The sequence below is a fragment of the Typopeltis vanoorti genome, chromosome 14 (genome assembly GCF_054136105.1).
Source record: "Typopeltis vanoorti isolate ZY-2024b chromosome 14, IOZ_Tvanoo_1.0, whole genome shotgun sequence".
Taxonomy (NCBI): Eukaryota; Metazoa; Arthropoda; class Arachnida; order Uropygi; family Thelyphonidae; genus Typopeltis; species Typopeltis vanoorti.
The window spans coordinates 66125792-66149155 of NC_143562.1; the positions used below are offsets into that span (position 1 = coordinate 66125792).

Here is a 23364-nt window from a genome sequence, read left to right on the forward strand (position 1 = left end):
TGTCCAATCCTCACCTTCTTGTGGTGCACCCTGTTGGGTATCTACTATGACATGACAAAATTTCATGCCAGCTGGGGTGTCGCCCGCTTAACAAGGCCCCTGTTGTTTTCGCCAGGGAACCAGGGTGAACAGCGAAAAGTCAGCTACTGGAACAAATCTGAAAACAAACTTCAACTCAACATCACCAGAGTTAAAGATCGGTACTTTCAACATAAGAAGCCTGAATGGCAAAGAAATGGATCTAGCGGAGGAATTAGATAAGTACCAGATCGACATAATAGGGGTGACAGAAACAAAAAAGACAAAACTGGTGAGATCTTTCTGAGCAATAAATACAAAATGTTATATTCAGGCAATGACAATCAAGGAAAAGAAGGAGTGGCCATAGTATTCAACACAAAATACGAGGCTAATCTTCTTGAATGGCAGTCAGTCTCAAGTAGAGTAATGTGAGCAAATATGAGAATGGGGAACTGGACAATGAGACTTATTTGTGCCTATGGTCCCACAGAAGGTTCTACTAAGGTAGAAGTAGAGGAATTTTTTGAAGCTTTAGAAAAAGCAACTGACACAATGAAAAATGAAAAGTTGGTCCTTGTTGAGGATCTGAATAGCAGAGTAGGAAATGATTGTGAGACATACAAAAATATTTTGGGAAAATTTGGAGAAAAGAGCAAAGCTAATAATAATGGCAAATATCTGTTGGATTTCTGCTCAAGACATGGACTGGTTATTACTAACACCATGTTCCAACATAAAAATGTGCACAAATTCACATGGAGAGAAGAGGCAAGGATTAAGAAAAGTCTCATTGACTATGTTATTGTTGATAGTGATGTTTTCTCCCTCGTGCAGGACACCAGAGTGTACAGAGGATTTGAAATTGGAAGTGATCACTATTTAGTCTTGAGCAGGATAAAATTGAATTTCATATTGAAAAGAATAACATGTATGAAAGTTTTAAAGCGAATAAAAGTTGAGCAGCTCTCAGATGTGAACTGTAGACTAAAATACACAAAGATTATTGAAGAAAAAAGGAAAGAGTTTGAGAACAGGAATCAAACCTTGGAGATTCAGTGGCAAACTCTGAAGAAAACATTGATTGATTCTGCCAGAGAGGCATGTGGTGAGGTTGTCTGCAAGGATAAAAAAAAATCAGAACTCCCTGGTGGACACAGGAAGTTAAAGAGACAGTGAAGGAAAAGAAGAAAGCATATCAAAAGTTCCTGTCAAATAAGTCAGCTTGTGCTCTTAGAGAATACAGACACAAATGCAAGAATGCTAAACACTGTGTAAAACTAGCTATACAAAAGTCATGGGAGGACTTTGGCAAGAATATAGAAAATAAATATCAAGAAGGTGGCAAAATATTCTGGAGGTTGTTGAAGAAGCTTAGGAATGGGGGAAAGAGTGCTGTAAAAGGAGTTAGAGATGATAAAGGTGACATGAAAACGGGAGAAAAAGATATCTTTGAAGTATGGAGTAATTACTTTGAAAAACTGCTAAATGAAACAAGCAGTGATGACAGCACAGTGGTAAAAAACACTGACCAGGCATGCAGTCAGGAATACATATCCATACTTAAAGTAGAAAAAGCCATCAAAGGCTTGAAATGTGGAAAGGCAGCAGGAGTAGATGATATTCAACCAGAAATGCTGAAGTATGGTGGTATAAGAGTCTTACAGTGGCTGCATTGCATAGTTCAGAAAGCCTGGACAGAGGTACAAATTCCCAATGATTTTAGTAGATCTCTCATAGTACCCATATATAAAAAGGGAAATAAAACTGAATGTGAGAATTACAGAGGTATTTCCCTACTGAGTGTTCCTGGCAAGATCTATGCAAGTATACTCGAGAAACGGTTCAGAAGAATTGTGGAAGAAAAACTTGGTGAAGAACAAGCTGGATTCAGGCCAAATAGAGGCTGTCAGGATCAGATCTTCACTTTATGACAAATAGTCGAGAAAGCATGGGAACATAACAGAGATCTGTATTTAAGTTTTGTTGATTTGGAAAAGGCATATGACAAGGTGCCAAGAGAGAAGCTATTCAATACTCTACAGTTATATGGTGTCAATGGGGCATTATATCAAGCAATACTTAGTCTTTATTTGAGTTGTAAGTCAGCAGTTAGAATTGAAGGAAGTACAGGAAGATGGTTTAATGTTAAATCTGGTGTGAGACAAGGATGTACATTATCCCCTCTGTTATTCATTATCTATATGGATCACATTATGAAGGAAAGTGGTATTAAACATGATATCAAAATTGGAGATGTTAATATCAGCTCTTTGCTTTATGTGGATGTTGTTATACTTCTAAATAAATCCACTACGAGTCTGCAAGATTCTCTGACTAAATTGAATAGCTGTTGTAATAGATATGCTATGAAGGTCAGCAATAAAAAGACAAAGACAATGAAAATAGGCAGAATCATTGAAAATGTCAACTGTGTTGTGAATGGAGAACCTGTGGAACAAGTAAAACATTTCAGCTACTTAGGCACGATTTTTACTGAAGATGGTAAATTAAATATAGAAATAGACAACAGAATCAGCAAAGCTGGTATGGTGGGAAGCCAATTGAATAAATTCATATGGAATAAGAGAGAAATTAGTCGGAACACTAAATTAGCTGTATACAAGACAGTGTTCAAACCAGTTTTAACTTATGGATCTGAGAGCTGGGTCAGAAGTAAAACACTTGACCAAAGACTAGAGACCGCAGATATGAGAGTCCTGAGAAAGATTAGAGGCGTGAACAGATGGCATCAATGGCAATATCATATTAAAAACGAGGATATTAGGAAAGAACTTGACATTGTCAACATCCAGGAATGCATTAGCAGAGCTAATCTCAGGTGGCATGGTTACTTAAACAGAATGAGCGAAGAAAGATTAGCAAAACGAGTGTTCTCTGCTGGGTTGGCAGCAAAAGGACCCAGAGGAAGACCAAGATATAGGTGGATTGATATGGTACAAAGTGCCTTAGACAATAGAAGTATAAGATCTGATAATGTTGGAGTCTTGACAAGTAACAGACTGATTTGGAGGAAAATTGTAGATTGGAAGTTAGTAATGATGTAATTTTTTTCATGTAGTACTATCATAACCTGTACACCTCTTGAGGGTACATGGCAGGAATTTGATGATGACATTTCTTTATTCCACAGAAATTAATATTGTGATGAGTGGTTTCGCCACAGTAAAATTAGTCTTATTACTTATTGAACAGCCCACGTACATATAAGTTCTCTTTCTAGATTTTTTTTTTTAAGAGAGAAATTGCAGATGTTTCATTATTTTCAGAATTTGATTTGCATATGTGTGTTAGTTGTTGGAAGAAGAAATGGGGCTTCCTTGACGAGTCTCTCTCAGTGTATGATAATCATAAGTATCAGGATGTGTAGGAAATGATTTGTTGCTTTTATGTTCAATACTTTGGTGAACTGTGGATGTATCAGGCTAAAAAAAAAACTTAAAGCTGAAACATTGTTGTCTTTTCTTGCATGCTGCTAAAAAGTCACATGAAATAAACTGAGATCCAGCTATCATGCATCGCCATGGTGAAAGAAAATATAAAATGCCTTTTTAAGGAAGCTATTTTTACAAAAAAAAAAAAAATGCTGCACAATACTTGGAGCAACAGTTATGTTGTATTTTGTCTTCTATCTAGCATAACTTTATGGGATATACGAGTTAGGTTTTACATCACAGTACATAAACAAGACCAGTTATTCAGTCTGACAGTAAAATTGAACATGAAGATTGTCACAGGTCACAAGAAATTAGATGGCTTGACTTTACAAATATCAACCTTTTATTACATCTGTTTGTCAGATAGTGTGACCGTGAGTTTATTATATTCAGCTTCTGTTCTGCTTATTAAGATTAAATGCCTTGCGGTTCCTCTGTGATTGCTGAAATATAGGGAATAAAACAGCAAAAATAAAAGAAAAATGTGTGTTTAATGTATCTTTCAAATAATGGAAAACCAGTGAAATATTTGAACACAATTTCATTTTTTTTCTAGATATAGAAGATGTGGAAAAACATATGCCAGGTTTCATGAAAGTAAGTCTTTGTTGTATTAAAGTAATCATTGCTAACATACAATATCACAATAATAATTCATTTGCCATTAATATTTGACTCATTTATGTTGGTTCACATATTTGCACCTTTAATCATTCAGATATCTTCTTCTTCGGCACTACAGCCCATGTAGGGCCTTGACCTCCCATTTTTGGGTTTCATAACTCACTACAAGGTGGGGTCGTTACCCCCATGCTTAACCATGTGTAATTGTCTGTGAAGCGTTGTTCTTAAGACTGGTTTGCCTGCTTTGTGGGAGGAAAAACCCCAGATAAACTGGGGAGAAAAATCCTGCAGTCCACATCCGAGACCGGCTAACTTGGCTATGTCTGAGAAAGAGCCTTAGCTCCTCACGTCAGCGACGAGAATTGAACACAGGACACTCCTTTCCCAGGCATATGGTTGCAGAGCACGTAACCACTCGGCTAACCGCGTGGACAGTCATTCAGATATACTAACCAAATATAGCATTGGAATGACTTTTAATGGGATTATATTGATCAAGTGCATATAATAAACAACTATGTTATACCAACTAAGCCTGTTGGCATCTTCAGGGTACATAACTGATGTAAGGCACTAAAAAGTAAAAAACTGTTACAAACCATAATCAACCGTTACAAACCATAAACAAAGAACAGAGCGCTCTGTTCTTTGTTTAATATAATTGGAATCTGTTGATTATGGTTTGTAACAGTTTTTTACTTTTTAGTGCCTTAAATCAGTTATGTACCCTGAAGATGCCAACAGGCTTAGTTGGTATAACATAGTTGTTTATTATATGCACTTGATCAATATAATCCCATTAAAAGTCATTCCAGAACTTTTTGGTTCAAGAAAATTAACACAAATATAGCATTGTCCAATATATCCTGAAACATGTTCTTCCCCCCCCCCCCCCCACTTCCCATGCTGATTTGGTCACACCTGAAGGTTCTGTCATATGATGGCACATCCACCAATACACAAACAGAAAATTGTGGTAACGTGAGATATTTTCTCTCTCCCCACCAGAAGATCAAGGTCCCGGTGAGAGTTTTTATCTCTCCCTGAAATGGACATCTTAAAATGAAATCAAGGATATCTGGAGAATGGAGAAGGTTATCAGTAATTTGGGTGGGTAGGTGTATAGAGTTTGCATTAGTCATTGCTTATAGCAAAATGCCCACATCTCATTCACCTTGGTCAGTGGTTGGAAAAAGGAAGTCAGTTGAAGTTATGGACATTAAGGTCATCTGGGAAGATGACCTTTCCATTTGGATAGCTGAATTCCAGAAGGTCAAACTTCGTGGATAGGAAGGTGAAGAGATCAGAGTGGTCATGATTCCTTATTGCTTAAGGAATTATGAAGTGTGTAATTTGGGCATTGAAGATGTGCTTGATGTGGTAGACTTGGATTTCTGTCAAAAGCTGGAGGTTTGGTAAAGTGAAAGAGTTTTTAAGGGATTCTGGCATGGTTTGCATATTTTGCTTGGTTTGGTATGTCTGGTGAGATTAATTTTTGAGGAAGATTTATTTGTCAGTGTCATTCTTGATGTGAATTTTTTGCTTTGCGTTAGATGAAAGAATAGAGTGGGGACATACATTTGTGAAGTGTGACAACCATGAATTCCCCCTTTAAGGTCTGTTGTGGTTCAAAATTTTCTTGCTCCATTCAATAATCCATTTACTTTCTATGTTTCTCCCCAAATTCTGATAATCACTCTGATATTTTACACTATTTGTTCTGAGAATCTGGATCATCTACCATCAAAAAAAAAAAATCAAACAGTGAGATCTGTCTTGGGAATTTCAACATTCATAACTCAGAATGGGCATTCCTTCTTTAACTCCACTAAGCTGGCAGACAAATTGTCTACCCACCCATCCAAATTCCTGATAATCCACTCCTCGCCTCCAAACACCACCCCTTAATCTCTTAACCAGCTTTCCTAATAAATACACTGCAGGTGTCAGTTCTCCTCTTTGTAATTTGGATGACAACTTAACCAAGTTTTCTTTCCTGCAGAATAGCTTTTACAGTCAATCTCAGCATTGTATTCTTGGACATTAGTACCTAATGGGATGATCTGTGTGATTTTAACCCCCCCCCCTCTCCTTTCTAACTATCATCTTTGTTCTTTGCATCCAAACACCTTCTCCAACTGAATAAATGAAATAATTCTTATTGGAATTATTATTATCATCATTATACGGTATCCGTGAAATCGGCAGACTCATCATGGGAAACCCACACTAACATTTATACATGCAAAACCTGTCATACTTCTCTTTAAACTTATTCACAGTTAGGGCACTTACAACTAATTCTGGTAATCCCTTCCACTTGTTTACCATGACACGAAAAGTCTAGTCTGCACACACCCTTGCTAACCACGTTCTTTACACAACTTCCACAGATGATCCCTATTTCTCTGTTTGCCATATTTTAAAAAGTTTCCTTTGTGTCAATTTTATAAAACCTTTAAATGTTGTTGTTATTAAGAGAGACCTCCAGAGAGGGAGACCACATACTACACGCCCCAGCTATCATACTTGTTCTTGAATTTATTTGCACTGCTTGCACACACATCAAATGGGCAATCCATTCCAATCATACACCATTCTATGAGAGAAAATTCTAAATCTCACTTTCTTGTTCTTTCCCCACCCTCCATAAAATAAATTCCATCAACTGAAATTCTGTATGACCCTTTCAGAAGTTTGTAAGTCTCAATCATATCACCTCTCTTTCTCCTGTTTGCTAGTGTTGGCAGTCTATAAATTCTCAATTTGTCTTCATAATCAGTATTCCACAATCCTGATGTAATTTTTAACATTTTCCTTTATGCTCTCTCTCTCTCTCTCTCTCTCTCTCTCTCCATTGTATCAGAATCACAACGGAAACCAGGAGACCAGACCTGTGCACAATAGTCCAAGTGAGGTTACAAGGCCTGTAAAGAGTCAAAATGACATCCTTATCTTTACATGTCAAAGTTCATTTCTGAATTTTTTTTTTTAATTGTATTTGCAACTGTTGCTACATGATCCCTGAACTTCATCAGGACAGGGCAGTGCTGAAGAAATATAATCAAGACCTGATTATATTTCAGTGCAAACTTTATTTGTTTACACTTGGATAAAGGATTAAACCAAGTATATAATTTCTTGGTATCTTTAACTTATAGTATATATAACCAAGTGAAAAAACTTCCAACAACTATCTCTAATCCAGAGTATACATCTTTTGGCAACTTTATATGAAAATATGACTTCGGCATTACTTCAACCTTAGTATCACCTCTGGGTCTGGCTCCCACTGACAAGACCTCAACAAAGGTTAAAACCGGTCTGGGTAGTGACCCTTCCCATAATGTATAGCATTATACATACCTATAAGGATATGTTCTTTGCATTATGGTGTAAAAAAATTTCGCTACAGGTTACTTTTAATTTTTGTTTTCTGTTAAATCTTATAATTGATTCTTGTTCGGCTTCGTCTTTAAAAAATCTGCTAATTTTGTTATTTACCTATATGTTATGTTTTGCCCCTTGTCTAATCTTAACCCTTGGTAGTACTTCAAACACTCCACTCTCGACTGTACTGGAACTTCGACTCTCCGGAAACAACAGGAAAAAAATCCCCTTTTCGGTCGGTGTCGTAAACTTCTATATATCCGGCTCCAATGACCTTCCTGCTCTTACATCATCGTCCACCCGATATTGTTGCATTTCGATGGGAAACCCCCTACACAACATTGACCTTTGCGTTTGTGTTAGCCTCAGGTCACGAATTAATCCTCTTATTTTGTCTGGAACTTTAGCTTGACCTTGGTATACTTATGCACAATTCACCACATATACAATTTCTATTTTTCTCATACAAAACACTTGATAATACAATATTCAAAATTTAAAGGAAAAGACATTAACGTCATTTCATTTACACTCGATTTCTCTTATTAACAGACAAGTATTTTAGCAGGATTTTTAATACTTGTTAAAGCTGAACAATAGGTATTATATTACTAAAATTCCTTCTATTCAAGATTTAACAATGGGATACTAAGGCAAGTGATGTGAAGTCATTAGTAATCCTTGATTCAAGTATAAGCAAACTTTGTTTGCTTACACTTGGATCAAGGATTAAACCAAGTATATAATTTCTTGGTATCTTTAACTTATTCAAAGAAATTACTTCATATGTTCTTACCAAAATCTTCCCATGACTTGTTTAGCTAGTTTTACGGTGTTTAGCTTTCTTACATTTGTCTCTGTATCTCTAAGAGCACAAGCTGACTTATTCACCAGGAACTTTCAACATTCTTTCTTCTTTTCCATCACTGCATCTTTAACTTCCTGAGTCTACCACGGAGTTCTGATTTTTCAGACTATCTCCCCACATGCTTCTTTAGCTGAATCACTAGATGTTTTTTTCAGGGTTTGCCACTGAATCTCCAAAGTTTGGTTCCTGTTTTGAAACTTTCATTTTTTTCTTCAAAGATGTTTGTGTATTTAAGCCTGAAATATCTGAAAGCTGCTGAATGTAGGTTTGTTTTAATATTTTCTTAAACACTCTTCTTTTCAATATGAAATCCAATTTTATCCTCCTCAAAACCAGATAGTGATCACTTTTCAAATTCTCTGTATACTCTTTTGTCCTGAACCAGGGGGAAAACATCACTATCAGCTATTGCATGTCAGTGAGACTTTTCTTCCTTGCATCTTCTTTCCATGTGAATTCGTGCACATTTTTATTTTGGAACATATTGTTAGTTAATAACTAGTTTATGTCCCAAGCAAAAATCCAACACATACTTACCATTAATTATTAACTTAGCTTTTTTCTCCAAATTTTTCCAACACCTTTATGTCAGGTAATCATTTTCTACTGTGCTGTTTAGATCTCCAACAAAGACCAACTTTTCCTTTTTCATTGTGTCAGCTGCCAAAAAATTCCTCCATGTCTTTAATAGAACCTTAGGCACAAATAAGTTTCATTGTCCAGTTCCTCATTCTAATATTTGCCCACATCACTCTACTTGATATTGCCTACCATTCAAGATTGACTTCATATTTAATGTTCAATACTATAGCTACTCCTTCTTTTCCCTGATTGTTATTGCCTGAATATAACATTTTGTGTTTGTTGTTAAAAATATCTTGCCTGTTTTTGTCTTCTTTGTTTCAGTCACACATAGATCTAGTGCTTATCCAGTTCTGTTAGTTCCATTTCTTTCCAATCGAGGATTTTTATGTTGATAGTACCAATCTTGAATGCTGATGTTGAGTTGAGAGTGTTGCGGGATTTGTTCCAGTAGCTGACTTTTCACAGTTCACCCTGGTTCTCTGAAAAAAACAACTAGGAAGCCTTGTTTAACCTGATGGCACCCCCAGCTGGCATGAAGTTCACTTATATTCACTTATGTGTGCTTTTCTGCACATATAAATGAATTAACAGAAACTGGTGATTCGAAATAAAATGTTTAGAGTAAAACTTTAGTTTAATATAAACCAAAATATACACTCGACGTTTTGACCTTCACATTAAGGTAATCTTCTGGACTATATAAAGAAACAAGCTGCACTACAATCTACATGGCATACTAAAGTTACTGATCAACCGTTAAAACTATTTGCCTGACCTCTGGTTTTTAAAAAAACAAAACAAAAAAACTCACTACATCAAAGCTAGAGTTCCTGTTGTTATTATTATTATCTATTACAAAGTTAATTAAGCTGGAGAGTAACATGTTCATACAGAAAATAATAGATGAATAAATAAACAGAAAATAAAATTACTTATAAGTATGCATATAAATTGCAACTGGTATGGATAGTGGCCAATAAAAAATGAAAATTGCTTAGAGTCCTAAAGTAAGGGTTTACTGGAAACTAAGTGGCCTGAATGTGTGCCATCCAAATTCTTGGGATTTTTAAGCCCCCATTATTATTAAGATTAGGGTGGTTAATCAAAATTTCACAGGCTTCTTTAAATTTCCGTTCATACCAAGTTTTTGTATGATGCAAAGAACAAGTACTTTTTCAATCAATTCAATGCAGGATGTTAAGAGCATAATATGAGTGGAATGTCTCACCAAAATTATTTTATTTAATCATTTGTTTGGTACCTTAGATGTTCCTAGACCCAGCAGCCGAGTAGAAATTGTTGCAGCAATGAGAAGAATCTGAGTAAGTGCACACTACTATATGTTTTTATAGCCAAAATTCAGGAAATCTTACTTGTATGTGCTTGTGATGCTCATCGTCCTTTTCGTGCATTTTAGTTGTCAATTACAAGTAATGTTGTCCATTTTAGACAAATTATAGACTCTACAACCATGTTATTTATAACACAGTTGTAGAGTCATAATTTGTCTAAAATGAATGCTGATCATCGTGTAAAGGACAAGTGATGTTATATTATTACAAGTTGTTTTGGTATTTAACCATCAGAGATTAGTTCCTCATTTCTCCAAGATTTTTTGCCTCTTCTTATAAGAGCAATCTGAACTGTGTTACTGCCAGTAGCACAGTTCAGATTGCTTTACTAATCATGGAAACTTCTTTTTCAGATAACAATTAGCACTAGCAGCATTAATTGTTAATAATGGAAAGATCAAATATGTTGGGATGTTTTACTGGCAATGTAACAGATATTGTATATTCTGATTTCTTTGAGAGTTATTATATTAAGTAATTAGCTCTAGAAAGCCATTGTGCTAAATTTAAAGGAAAAAAAAAAAAAAGAAAAACACATTATCAATTTAAAGTCATCCTGTATGTGAATCTTGAAACCTTACAATCCTTCAGAATTATGATTGCGATACAATATTCAGATTCATACAAATATATTAAATACCTTACTTTTGTAAACAAAATTGATTAACACTGAAAAATTTAATAGGAACTTGTATATATACGAGTTCCTGTTAAATTTTTGTTAAATGTTATGCTAACGTGACGAATAAGGTTTAGATCAGATATATGAGGTTTTGAGTGCTGCAAGTCTGCATTTGGATTGTGTTTGCACAACCCAAATGCAGATACATGCAGATGCATGTCATAATGAAACTGTGTAATGATTGGAATGCCTTGCCTGAGAGTGTGTCGTGTCTGCAAGGAGTTTGAATGTGTTCAAGGCATGGTATGATGAGCTGTGTGTGTGATAAAAGGACCTCCCAGATGAGTCTTTAACTCCATGAGGTCTTGGGATAATAATAATAATAATTTAATGTTTGGAGGTACACATTTAATTTGTTAATTGCAAGAAACACAAGTCATGTGGAAACTGGGAGAATGAAGTAACTAGTATTAATCATGATTAATCACTGTCTTGATTAATCAAGATAGAGAATGTGAAAGGAGTGAACGATAGTGCATGAAATGTGAATGAGAGTATGAAAGAAATGGATGATGATGTGACAGTGAGGAATGAAATAGTGCGCTTACATGGCATACTTCACTGGAGAAACAGTCGTGATGTGATACATCAGGAGGAAGAATGAAAGAAAAAGTGAATGGGAAAGTATGAAAATGTGAAAAACTGGGAGTGAGGGCAAAGTATTGTATGGAGATTCAATGGTAAGAGGTGTAAGAAAGTGACAAAAGCATAGCTCCTTGGTACAAAGATCAAGGTAGTTAGGGAAGCTGAAAGTTTACAGAGGAAAGAAGTGAAAGAATTTCAAATCACAAATGATTTGAAAGGTGAGAAATATGCAATGAGAGAAGATGTGAAAGAGTAGAAATGAAAGCCGATAGAAGCAAAAAACAAGAGTGAGAAAGTAAAGACAAGCCTGTGAGTCTTCTGCCTTGGAATGACAGAACTAAATTGAGAAGGACCATGATTGCTAATGAGTGAATGAGAAGATTGTGCAGGAGGAATGGTATGCAGTTTTATAGATGAATGGAGTGAATTTTATGGATGAAAGGACTTTTATATGCCTGATGAACTGCATTTGAATGGTTTTGGAATTAAATTTTGGACAGAGTGAGAGATTAATCTTTAAAAGTACCTGTGGCATGACTATAAACAACAAATTACATGATAACCACAGTAATTAACTTTAATGAAATGAAAGTACAGATATTTTGTACTGAAAATAACAGTACATCATCAGTACATAGGAACTAGCAAATCAAAGAAACAGGAATACAGGGTACATACAACAATCAGTTTACCAATTAAAAATGGTTGCTGCTTGCTAGAAATATATTAATAAATAATATTAAAACTATTTTTGATGGTTACATAAAATCTCCCAAACTTTTGAGAGAGTGAGAGAGACAGTTGTTCTGATTCAGATTTGGCCAGTGTAGAAGAGCTTCGCAATTTTCTTTGAAAAGATGTTCATATTTAAAACTGCCTCTATGGAGAAGACGAGCTTCATTCCACCGGATACTGTGTTTAGTGTCAATATTATGTTGTGCCACACCAGACTTTTGAGGTTTTATTTATTCAATATAATATTGATGTTCATTAATTCTTTTTTCCACAGAACAGCCTGTCTGCCCAAAGTATGTCAAATTACTTTCACAAGGTATCTGGTAAATGCCAGCTAATGATAGAGGTGACAGTTTGTCTTTTGTAGATGCCAACAGATGAGAGATTTTGTTGATAGGAAATATGTCGAAATAAGGTGATACGTCTTCAAAATTCTGCCAATCGGTTCAGAGATACCAGAAATATAAGGGATTGAAACCCTGCGGTCTGTTGAAGAATCCTGAGGTGTTGGAACATAGGAGTCAGTTATTTGATGGATTTGTAACCATTAAATTCCATTAAAGTTTTGATAGTGAGAAGTTCTTGTTGTAAGCTTGAGGGAGAGGAGCACACATTATGTGCTCTTTAACTAAAGACTTGATAACACCAATTTTTTGAGTAGGTTTTTAATAAACACCGGTTGATAAATTACTGGGGGCTGTGTGCATAAGAAGGATGTTCCAAGACTGGTAAACAACCAGTCTTTTCTTTTTCCATGTTTTTCTCCATTTCTTTGCCTGAATGGAAAAGAAATGGAGCTAGCCGAGGAATAATAGGGGTGAATGAAACAAAAAAGACAAAAACTGGTGAGATCTTTCTGAGCAATAAATACAAAATGTTATATTCAGGCAATAACAATCAAGGAAAAGAAGGAGTAGCCATAGTATTCCACACAAAATACGAGGCTCATCTTCTTGAATGGCAGGTAGTGTCAAGTAGAGTGATTTGGGCAAATATCAGAATGGGGGAACTGGACAATGAGACTTATTTGTGCCTATGGTCCCACAGAAGGTTCTACTAAGGTAGAAGTGGAGGAATTTTTTGAGGCTCTAGAGAAAGCTACTGACACAATGAAAAAGGAAAAGTTGGTCCTTGTTGGGTATCTAAATAGAGTTGGAAGTGATTGTCAGACATACAAAAATGTTTTGGGAAAATTTGTTGAAAAGAGCAAAGCTAATAATAATGGCAAATACCTGTTGGATTTCTGCTCAGGACATGGACTGGTTATTACTAACACTATGTTCCAACATAAAAATGTGCACAAATTCACATGGAGAGAAGAGGCAAGAAATAAGAAAAGTCTCATTGACTATGTTATTGTTGATAGTGATGTTCTCTACCTGGTGCAGGACACCAGAGTGTACAGAGGATTTGAAATTGGAAGTGACCACTAATTAGTCTTGAGCAGGATAAAATTGAATTTCATATTGAAAAGAATGACATGTAAGAAAGTTTTAAAGTGAATAAAAGTCGAGCAGCTCTCAGATGTGAACCTGTAGAACAAGTAAAACATTTCACCTACTTAGGCACAATTTTTAGTGAAGATGGTAAATTACATATAGAAATAGACAACAGAATCAATAAAGCTGGTATAATAGGAAGCCAATTGAATAAATTCATATGGAATAAGAGAGAAATTAGTCGGAACACTACATTGGCTGTATACAAGACAGTGTTCAAACCAGTTTTAACTTATGGATCTGAGAGCTGGGTCAGAAGTAAAACACTTGACCAAAGACTAGAGACCGCAGATATGAGAGTCCTGAGAAAGATTAGAGGCATGAACAGATGGCATCAATGGCAATATCATATTAAAAACGAGAATATTAGGAAAGACCTTGACATTGTCAGCATCCAGGAATATGTTAGCAGAGCTAATCTCGGGTGGTATGGTCACTTAAACACAATGGGTGGGGAAAGATTAGCAAAACAAGCGTTCTCTGCCAAGTTGGCAGGAAAACGACCCAGAGGAAGACCAAGATATAGGTGGATTGATACGGTACAAAGTGCCTTAGACGATAGAAATATAAGATCTGATAATGTTGGAGTCTTGACAAGTAACAGACTGATTTGGAGGAAAATTGTAGATAGGAAGTTAGTAATGATGTAAATTTTTCGTGTAGTACTATCATATCCTGTACACCCCTTGAGGGTACATGGCAGGAATTTGATGATGATGATGATGTTCTTTTCTACGGATAGAGATTGTATATCCAGTTTCTCCAATATAAGATAAGTTACAGGAGCAATAGATGCAATAAACTCCAGGGTGTGCCAATGAGGGAAAGGATCGTTAGAGGTGTTGAATATGTTTTTTAATTTTAAAGGTGGTTTAAAAGTGGCATTAAGATTGTAATGATGTAGGATTTTATTAATTTTTTCCGATAATCCTTTAATGTATTAGAATGTTATGGTTTTACTGTAATCTATATTACTTTTTGATGAAGTTTTTATGAAGAATTTTATTAATAGTATTTTTGCTATAGCCATTATTTATAAATGTATTGTTAATAATTTTTAATTCTTGTTTGAGTTTGTTCACTAGAGCAAATTGTTATAACTGTTTTTGAGGGTGTTGATGACTCCAAATTTTTGCAAAGGGTGGTGATATGAGTTAGCATGTATATATTAGCTGGTGTGTGTAGGCTTACGATAAACAGCGAAGGATAGACTGCCTGAGAGAAGAAGTGTGACTAGTGTATCCAGGAACGAGAACGAGTTCTGATTAATTAAAAAACATATTCAATTTCAGTAGTAAATTGTATGTTCTCATGTGTTTGTTCAGGTGGCTAAGGAATGTGCTTAACATTTAGCGGCTGTGTGGCCAAATAATGAAAACATCATCAACATATCTAAGCCAAACTGTAGGTTTTCGAGTACAGGAATCAAGAGCACGTTGCTCAAAAGGTTTCATATAAAAATTAGCAATTGGGGGGGGGGGGGGATAGTGGTGAGTGCATGGCCGTACATTCTTTTTGTAGGTAAAATTTATTTTGCCACACGAAGTAACTGGTATACGTGGACAAAGAAAGCCGTAATATATCAGACAGGTATTTCTTCTGTAGAAGAAGAATTGTCATTGATTGGGACATTTGTGAAAAGGGCAGAAACGTCAAAACTGACTAATAAATCATTTTTGCTGAGTGTTATGTTTTTAATTTTGCTTATGAAGTGTTGTGTGTTCTTTATATAGGAGGGGAAGTGACCTACCAACTCCTTGAGTGTTGATGCTAATTTTTTGGCTAGGTGATAATTAGGACTCTATTCCCTCAATCATCGACCGAAGCAGAACGTTATGTTTGTGTACCTTGGGAAAACAATATATTCTGGGAGAACGGGCATAAGCCCATTCTCCCAGAATATATGGTAATGGGGTATTACTTTTTTTAACGGTGTCTGATGGCCAAGAGGTGACAGACTTAAGTAATTTCACAGTTTTTTTTTTTCTTTATCCTGTTGGTCGGATTATAGTTCACAAGCTGATAGGCTGTTATCGAAGACTAGTTGATTCATCTGATGAATATAAGTTGATCTGTCAAGAATGACTGTGGCATTACTTTTGTCTGATTTTGTTATAATTATATCTTGATTAGCTTTTAATGACTTGATTGCTGCTAATTCTGTTTTTGTCAAATTGCTACATATGGTTTTCTTTTTATTCAAAACCTTGCTGGTTTCTAAATGAATTTTATCAGCTATATTATTTGGAAGATATTTAATGCCTCTTTCTATGTGGTATATAAAAGTTCTAGGTACTACTGTGAAGTTTAGGCATTTATCAAGTAATTCAAGTTGACCGTTATTTAAGGTATGGCTAGATAGGCTGATCACATGAACATTGCTTGCATGTGGTTAGTCGCTCCTTGTCTCCCTTGTTTGTTGTTCACTGTTGGAGTTATTTTCCGGGGAAACCAGATCCTGATTGGTTAGAGATGGCAGTCTTATTCCTAACTGCATCAAGCTGAAAAAGAAATTTACTTCTGGTAAAGCACTTCACATCTATGCATGTACAAAGAAAGCGATTCTTAGAGAACAAATTCAAGCAGCTGCAGAAATCTATACCCAAAAACAAGTTTTAAATTTACAATCTGAACTTTCTAGTTATATGAATTCATATATTTTAAATGTGCTTGAAAGAATCACTGATAATTCAGCTAAACATATTCTGGAAAGTAATAAAGAAAAACTTAAGGCCAAATTTCATATTTTAAAACAACGGCAAAATTTGAATGTCAAACATACAAATCTAAGGAATCAGGATCTCGCTTCCCAGGCAAATAATTCCAACAGTGAACAACAAACAAGTGAGATGAGGAGTGACCAACCACATGCAAGCAATGTTCATGTGACCAACCTATCTAGCCACGCCTTAAATAACAGTCAACTTGCATTACTTGATAAAGACCTAAACTTTGCAGTAGCACCTAGAACTGTTAATAAACTGGATATTATATACACATAGAAAGAGGCATTAAATCTCTTCCAAATAATATAGCTGATAAAATTCATTTAGAAACCAATGTTTTGAATAAAAAGAAAACCATGTGTAGCAATTTGACAAAAACAGAACTAGCAGCAATTAAGTCATTAAAAGCTAATCAAGATATAACAATCGGACAAAGGTAATGCCACGATCATCCTTGACAGATCAACTTATATTCATCAGATGAATCAACTACTCCCCAATAACAGCATATCAGCTTGTGAACTATAATCCAACCAATAGGATAAAGAAAAAAACTGTTAAATTACTTAAGTCTGTCACCTTTATCCAAGTGTGAGCAAACAAAGTTTGCGCCTGAAAGTATCTTCAGGACCGAGGTAAGGTGGTACAACACCAGGACACTCCTTGCAAAGGTGGAGCAAGCTACCAACACTCCTATCTCAGTATCTCCCATAATGCAAAACACATCTCCTTGCGGATATGTCTAATGTTATCCATTAAGGGAAGGGCCACAACCCAGACTAGTTTCAACCTTTATTGAGGTCTCTTCAGTGGGAGCCAGGCCCAAGTGGAGATACCAGGCAGAAGCATTAGCAGGTCATCTCTACCTATAGGAGTTGCCAAATGGTGTGCCACCCTTTTTTTAATAAATTACTCTGGGTTTAGAGAAAGATGTTGAAAATTTATTTTTCACTTGGTTAGAGTATAATAAATTTAGTTTAATCCTTTATCCAAGTGTGAGCAAACAAAGTTTGTGCCTGAAAGTATCTTCAGGACTGGGCTTGCTCCACCTTTGCAAGGAGTGCCCTGGTGTTGTACCACCTTACCCCAGTCCTGAAGATACTTTCAGGCGCAAACTTTGTTTGCTCACACTTGGATAAAGGATTAAACTAAATTTATTATATGCTAACCAAGTGAAAAATAAACTCAACATCTTTCTCTAAACCCAGAGTAATTTATTAAAAAAGGGTGGCACACCATTTGGCAACTCCTATAGGTAGAGATGACCTGCTAATGCTTCTGCCTGGTATCTCCACTTGGGCCTGGCTCCCACTGAAGAGACTTCAATAAAGGTCAAAACAGGGTTGTGGCCCTTCCATTAATGGATAACATTAGACATATCCGCAAGAAGATGTGTTTTGCATTATGGGAGATACTGAGATAGGAGTGTTGGTAGCTTGCTCCACCTTTGCAAGGAGTGCCCTGGTGTTGTACCACCTTACCCCAGTCCTGAAGATACTTTCAGGCACAAACTTTGTTTGCTCACACTTGGATAAAGGATTAAACTAAATTTATTATACTCTGACCAAGTGAAAAATAAACTTTCAAGTCTGTCACCTCTTGGCCATCAGACACTGTTAAAAAACTAATACCCCATTATGCCCGTTCTCCCAGAATATATGGTGTTCCCAAGGTACACAAACATAACGTTCCGCTTCGCAGTCTATCCTTCACTGTTTACCATAAGCCTACACACACACCGGCCAATATATACATGCTAACTCATGTCACCACACTTCTCAAAAATTTGGGTCATCAACACTTTCAAAAACAGAGCTATAACAATTTGCTCTAATGAACAAGCTCTTACATGAGAATTAAAAATTATTAGCAATACATTTAGAAATAACGAATATAGCAAAAATACTATTAATAAAATTCTTCATGAAACTTCATCAAAAAGTAATATAGATTACACTAAAACCATAACACTCCTATACATTAAAGGGTTATCAGAAAAAATTAATGGAATCCTACATCATTATACTCTTAATGCCACTTTTAAACCACCTTCTAAAATTAAAAAGCATATTCAACAACTCTAAGGATTTCCCCCCCCCCATTGTCACACCATGGAGTTTATTGCACCTGTAACTTACCTTATATTAGGGAAACTGGACGTACAATCCCTATCTGTTTAAAAGAAAAAAGACACATTAAATATAATAATTTTGGTGAATCCAGGTCTGAGATCACTCTCTTAACACCCTGCATTGAATTGATTGAAAAAGTACTTGTTCTTTGCATCATACAAAAACTTGTTATGAACAGAAATTTAAAGAAGCCTCGAAATCTTGATTAACCACTCTAAATCTTAATAATAATGGGGGCTTAAAAATCCCATGAATTTGAATGGCACACATTCAGCCTGCTTAGTTTCCAGCAAACCCTATTTTTAGGACTCTAAGCAATTTTCATTTTTTATTGGCCACTATCCATACCAGTTGCAATTTATATGTACAGTGGTATCTCGTTAATCCGAAGCTCTTTAGTCCGAACCCTCCAGTAATCCAAACTGCGGTTTGAAAGAAAAAAAAAAGGTTTATTTTAAGGTATTATTATTTTGTGTACTGTTAATAATTAAGGATGTAGCATTGTCAGATGCTGCTACTTGGGAAGCCATCGAACCTGAAACAATTAGAGCGTCATGGAAAGAAACTGTGGCCTTCTAGAATTTATCAAGATAACTACGGTGATACACAAAAAGAGGAAATTCAAAACGTGCATAATTTGGTTAAAAATATAAATCCAGATGTTGAAATTTCACAAACAGATGTTATGGAATGGATTACAGGTAGAACTGAATGCGAATTCGAAATCAAATCAGACGATGAAATTGTAAATATAAATATGACCCTACAGAATGAATTAGAAGACAATGCTGATGATACGATAAAGGACTCGAAGAATAAAAGTAAAACATGATGAGGCAATTTGACAGTTTTCATATGTGTGTACAGAATGGCCTAAGCAGAATGATACGCCATTCCACAAAATTTTATTGCTAATACAGCTCTGAAAATACAGCATTTTTAAGAACCATTAGAAAAAAGTTTAGTTTCCGAGAAGCAAAAGAAAAACAGTGAATTTTTTTACAAAGAAATAAAACTTTTTTTTGTGTTATTTTGTGAAACTTTTTCGGGATACCCACTTTGTGTTGTGTACAAGAAAGTGATATTTCTTAAGCAAATTAAGTTATGTACTGAACTATGCAATTTTATTAAATCAAAATCCTCAACAATACAGGTACATACAAACTAAATTTTTACGAAAATAAACTTGTGTGTTATATTATTTTTTAAGTTTTACATTACAGTACAGTAGCTTTTTTTCTGTCAGTTTCTTCATTTATGTAACATTAGATCTGATTATTTTTGTCTTAAACGCTAGTTATTATTGTCTCTTGGGGGGGAAAATTTGCTAATCCGAACAATCACGGCTTTTATTAGTTCGGATTAGCGAGATATCACTGTATACTTATAAGTAATTTTATTTTCTGTTTATTTATTCATCTATTATTTTCTGTATGAACATGTTACTCTCCAGCTTAATTAACTTTGTAATAGATAATAATAACAACAGGAACTCTAGCTTTGATGTAGTGAGTTTTTTTTTTTTAAACACCTGAGGTCAGGCAAATAGTTTTAACGGTTGATCTGTAACTTTAGTATGCCATGTAGATTGTAGTGCAGCTTGTTTCTTTGTATATATACATATAGTGCAGAAGATGACCTTAATGCGAAGGTCGAAACATTGAGTGTATATTTTGGTTTATATTAAACTAAAGTTTTACTCTAACACAGTAGTTGTATCCATAATTTTCGTAATGTATTCTGATCACTATGTAAGCATGAAAGAAAGGATAAAATATTTAAGTTTACAGTAATTTACAGAAACAAAATTCTACATTGATGGTAGTAGACCATCAGTTTATGGATATATCTTCTGATGTTATTATTATCAGATTCAGCACTCCCAAATCCTTAAACATGTTAATCCTGAAACATGTTTTAGGTAATTATCCCGTAGCAACTATATAAATTCCATTTCCATCTTGCCATGCTGAATAGTTGAAGTCTTCCATAATAATTGTTTGGCCTGCACTCATGATAATCTGCCAATACATGGCATCTGTATCTTCATGTGGACCCCTTGGTCTATAGTAGCAACCAACAATATATTTTGTCCTGATGGCCTTTATCTCACACCAGATGGCCTCAAATGAACCATCTCACCCAGACTTAACATCCTCTTTAATTTCTAATTTTGTTGTAGTTCTTCAGCTGTCATCAGCAGAACCCCACCGCCTGTCATATTTCCTCTTTGCCTCAAATGAACCATCTCACCCAGACTTAACATCCTCTTTAATTTCTAATTTTGTTGTAGTTCTTCAGCTGTCATCAGCAGAACCCCACCACCTGTCCTATTTCCTCTTCTCTTCCCTTCCTGAAAATACAATACCTTTTACATTCTGTCACTGTAACTATATCATTTTTTGTCAACTAGGTCTTACTGAAGCATATAATTTTTGGCCAAGTCAAACTGACCAATGCCAAAAACTCTCCCCTCCCTTATTTCTGATATTTTTTTTCTGGAATTTGTATGTATGCATTTCAGCATCCCCTTGTGTAATGTCATTACCAACCCACTCAAATCTGAAACCTGTGTAATCGCATTCAGCATTGCATAGGTAATTTCTGTACATACACTTATTTATCCCTGGGGTGGTGAGACACCTGCTTGATTGCATCCCCCTCCCTAATATCTCTAGTATCCCTGGTTTTGCATTTCTAAACTCTCACTAAACAACACTTTCTCCAAACGTCTAACTCCAAAACCATTCAATTTTAGTCCATCGAGCATGTATAATTCCTTTTGCCCATAGAATTCAATCAGTTCATCTATGAAATGCCCACCATTCCTCCTGCACAATCTTCTCATGGGCTCATTAGCAATCATGGTCCTTCTCAACTCTGTCCTATTATTTCAAGGCAGCAGGCTCACAATCTTTACTTCCTTACTCTTCATTTTCACTTCTTTTAACAACTCTTTCACTTCTGCAAACTAACTGCTTCACTAACCTCCTTGATCTTCACACCTGGGAAACATGCTTTCATCACTTTCTCATTTAGTATACCTCTTATTATTGAATCTCCATACAATATCTTCTCCTTATTTCCAGTTTCTCAATTTCGTACTTTCCTCATTTCACTTTTTTTCTGTTATTCTCCCACCTGCTGTACCACATGTCAATTGCTTCTCCAATTGCTCTTAGCTCTTGTTTTGTCATGTGAAGAGCACCAGGTAAGTGCACTATTTCTATTCTTACTGTCACCTCATCATCCACATTACTTTCAACCACTTCTTTCATATTTCATGCACTAGTATTCACTTACACATTTTCCAGAACACTTTTGCTTTCCTTATATTGTTAATATTCATCACTTCATATTTCTTGCACTTGTACACAAAACATTTACAGCATGTTCACTTGTTACTCTCACTCTCATACCATAACCCATTTACCCTTGGCTATGGATACATAGAACATACACTACATTGTACAAAATCCCTCATGCTGAACTCAATGAACAAGGATGCCTTGGCCGCCATTTTCCTTGCACACATCATTGCCATAAAAAAAAATCTTTATAAATGATATCCCATATTAAATTTCTGAAACAAAAATACACACTCAACTTTACAGTCTGAAGTAAATAAGATATCCTAACTTGAGGATAAATAAATAAGTTGACTTAAAATTTTTTAAATAAAATATATATAAATGGACAAATACCAGCAGAATGGAATACAGGTATAGTAATACCTATATTTAAAAGAAAACTTGCTAATTACAGAGGTATTAGTTTATTAAATACATGCTACAAAATATATAGTAAAATACTTAATGAAAAAATTGGAAATATACAGCAATTCCTTGTTTAATGCGCCCCCGATTAGTGCGCAATTTTTTTCTTTACTCAAATTCGATTAGTGCGCAATTTTTTTCTTTACTCAAATTCGATTAGTGCGCCTATATACATCTTAAAAATAAATGTTACCGATTTTAAAATTTTCTATCTATACATTTTTTATGGCTACAATTTTAAAAAAAAATCACTCACCAGGATGAAATAATTTAGCTACCAATTAAAAAAATTTTACAAAGTTATTTTTTAATGGAATACTACATTATTTCTATCTACACTGTGTTCCAAATTTAATGCTTAATTAATGTCGTCTGCTAATTACATAGCATTTTGATGATCATATCTCTTGCTTCGATTGCAATTGTTTTCCTTTTTTTAATTTTAAAGTATTTTCTCAATCTTTCATCATGAGTAAAAGAATTAGTGAGCAAAAATGTGAAAGTGTGAAAATGATTCCAAAAGTAATCTCGTTGGAAGAAAAACTTGAAATAATAAAGAAAATGAATGAAGCGAGTCCAGAGCAAAGATAGGACAACAACACAAAAATGAGTGAATCAACTATAAAAGCAATTTTAAGTAAAGCTGCTGAATACATAGACAAAGGTAAGGTTGCTTCAAGTTCATCATGCATGAACCCGAAATCAAAGTATCATAATCATTGAATTAGAGAGAGAGACGTCTTTCTACATAGATCGAAAATTATAACCAAAAACGGATCCACTGACCTTATTAAATCAAAAGAATTACATCTCTTTGCATCCTTGAAAGAAAGGGCTATCAATGATGGAAAAGAAGAACTCCACGCTAGTCCTGGGTGGTTTGAACATTTCATAAAGAAAATTAGATTTCCTCTGATTTCTGGCCAAATCAGAG

At 35.2% G+C, this 23364-nt stretch overlaps 1 protein-coding gene across 1 annotated transcript in view; it reads left to right on the forward strand.

The window, feature by feature from the left end:
- Positions 1-23364, forward strand: part of Nurf-38 (Inorganic pyrophosphatase Nurf-38) — a 76356-nt gene that overhangs the window by 29628 nt on the left and 23364 nt on the right. Inside the window, exon 5 of the mRNA XM_090403877.1 lies at positions 4033-4073. Within this exon, the coding sequence (XP_090260003.1) occupies positions 4033-4073 (41 nt within the window). The remainder of the gene's footprint in view (positions 1-4032; positions 4074-23364) is intronic.